Source organism: Colobus angolensis, unplaced genomic scaffold, assembly GCF_000951035.1.
Source record: "Colobus angolensis palliatus isolate OR3802 unplaced genomic scaffold, Cang.pa_1.0 Scaffold66, whole genome shotgun sequence".
Classification (NCBI taxonomy): Eukaryota; Metazoa; Chordata; class Mammalia; order Primates; family Cercopithecidae; genus Colobus; species Colobus angolensis.
Genome location: NW_012120265.1, coordinates 2,768,679 through 2,770,641, shown reverse-complemented (window position 1 = coordinate 2,770,641; position 1,963 = coordinate 2,768,679). Strand labels below are relative to the sequence as shown.

The window sequence follows — 1,963 nt, the reverse complement described above, 5'->3', positions numbered from 1 at the left end:
TAGCTGGGATCACAAACATGCACCTTCACATCTAGCTAATTTTTTCTTTTCTTTTCTTTCTTTCTTTCTTTCTTTTTTTTTTTTTTTTTTTTTTTTTTTTTTTTTGAGACAGAGTCATGCTCTGTCACCCAGGCTGGAGTTCAGTGGCGCAATCATAGTTCACTGCAGCCTCCACCTCCCCGCCTCAAGCAATCCTCCCGCCTCAGCCTCCTGAGTTGCTGGGACCACAGGCTCAAGTCACCGCACCCAGTTAATTATATACATAGATGCTTTTTTTTTTTTTTGTAGAGATGGGGACTTGCTATGTTGCCCAGGACAGTCTGGAATTTCTGGGCTCCACTGATTCTCCTGCCTCGGTCTCCTAAAGTGCTGGGATTACAGGCATGAGCCACTGCACCTGGCCACAAGCCAGTTTTCCAGGTACATCTGTAGCTGAGAGTGTGACTCTCAGCACAGGGAAGTTAGAGCAGAGGGAGTGCCCTTCCGAGAGACAGCTACTTTCAGTCCCTGGTGCCACCTGAGTTTCCAGGGCTTTCCCATGTCAGAAAGGTCCTGCTCAGCAGGGGTCACAGCTATGCATGGGCCACACCCCAAGGGCAGACAGACAATTGAACAGAAGCAGGCTCAGCCTGAGACTCTTTTATATACATGGTTTATTCCTCCCCAGTCCCAGACAAGCCCCAGACACACACTCTCAGGGCATGGAGATGCCTACACCCCATCTCCCGGAAGCTAGGTCTCTGGAGATCAGGATGGGGAGAAGGGGGAAGCCTTAGCAAGATGCAGCTCCCCCTTGGCCCCAGCCCCCGCAAGAAAGGGGACAGAGAAGGAAAAAGGATGGCGACACAGGACTGGGGTTCAAATACTGAGAAAGCCACACAATAGAAGACAAAAAGTAGCAAGCCCCGGAGAAAGTGGGGACAAGGAAGAACCAGCGCCCAATCCTGCCCTCCTCCCAGCTGGGACACTGCGTCCCCAGGACTCTGTGGGGCAAGGGGTGGGACTGGGAAGAGAGGAAAGATTTGGGGGTGGAGGGACTCAAGGCTAGACCCACCCTACCCTTGGACTCCTGGGCTCAGGGCAAGTGAGGCCCGAGGGGCCCCTGCAGTTGGCAATGATGGGGCCAGCCGAGGCCTACAGCTTGGTCAGGTCCAGCTTCAGCTTGTAGGGTGGCGGGCTGTCCTCATAGGCGTGTGATGGCGGAGGGTACAGGGGCCAATCAGGCTCAATCATGAAGCCCTTGTGCTGCTCCAGGGTCAGAGGCTGCAGGAAGAGAGGGGAGGAGGGAAGTGGAGAGAAGCAGAGAAGCCAAGCCCCCAACCCTGACGAGTCTCCTTCCCACCTCTGATTTTTTTTATTTTTATTTTTTGAGAGTCTCTCTCTGTCGCCCAGGCTGGAGTGCAGTGGCACCATCTCGGCTCACTGCAACCTCCACCTCCCGGGTTCAAGGGATTCTCCTTTCTCAGCCTCCTGAGTAACTGGGACTACAGGTGCACGTCACCACGCCCAGCTAATTTTTGTATTATTAGTAGAGACAGGGTTTCACCATGTTGGCCAGGCTGGTCTCGAACTCCTGACCTGAAGTGGTCTGCCCACCTCAGCCTCCCAAAGTGCTGAGATTACAGGTGTGAGCCACCACACCTGGACTGTGTGTGTGTGTGTGTGTGTGTGTGTGTGTGTGTGTGTGTGGTGGGGTCTTGCTCTGTTGTCCAGGCTGGAGTGCAGTGGTGCCATCACAGCTCACTGTAGCTTCGAACTCTCAGGCTCAAGTGATCCTCCCATCTCAGCTTCCCAAGTAGCTGGGATCACAAACATGCACCTTCACATCTAGCTAATTTTTTCTTTTCTTTTCTTTCTTTCTTTCTTTCTTTTTTTTTTTTTTTTTTTGAGACGGAGTCTTGCTCCTCTCTGTCACCCAGGCTGGAGTGCAGTGGCACGATCTCGGCTCACTGCAAGCTCCGCC

The 1,963-nt window shown here is 52.8% G+C and overlaps 1 protein-coding gene across 1 annotated transcript in view; it reads right to left on the bottom strand.

The window, feature by feature from the left end:
- Positions 1 to 636: 636 nt before the first annotated feature.
- TMEM59L (transmembrane protein 59-like) overlaps positions 637 to 1,963 on the bottom strand; it is a 10,842-nt gene continuing 9,515 nt past the window's right edge. Inside the window, exon 9 of the mRNA XM_011925917.1 lies at positions 637 to 1,263. Within this exon, the coding sequence (XP_011781307.1) occupies positions 1,135 to 1,263 (129 nt within the window). The 3' untranslated portion in view covers positions 637 to 1,134. The remainder of the gene's footprint in view (positions 1,264 to 1,963) is intronic.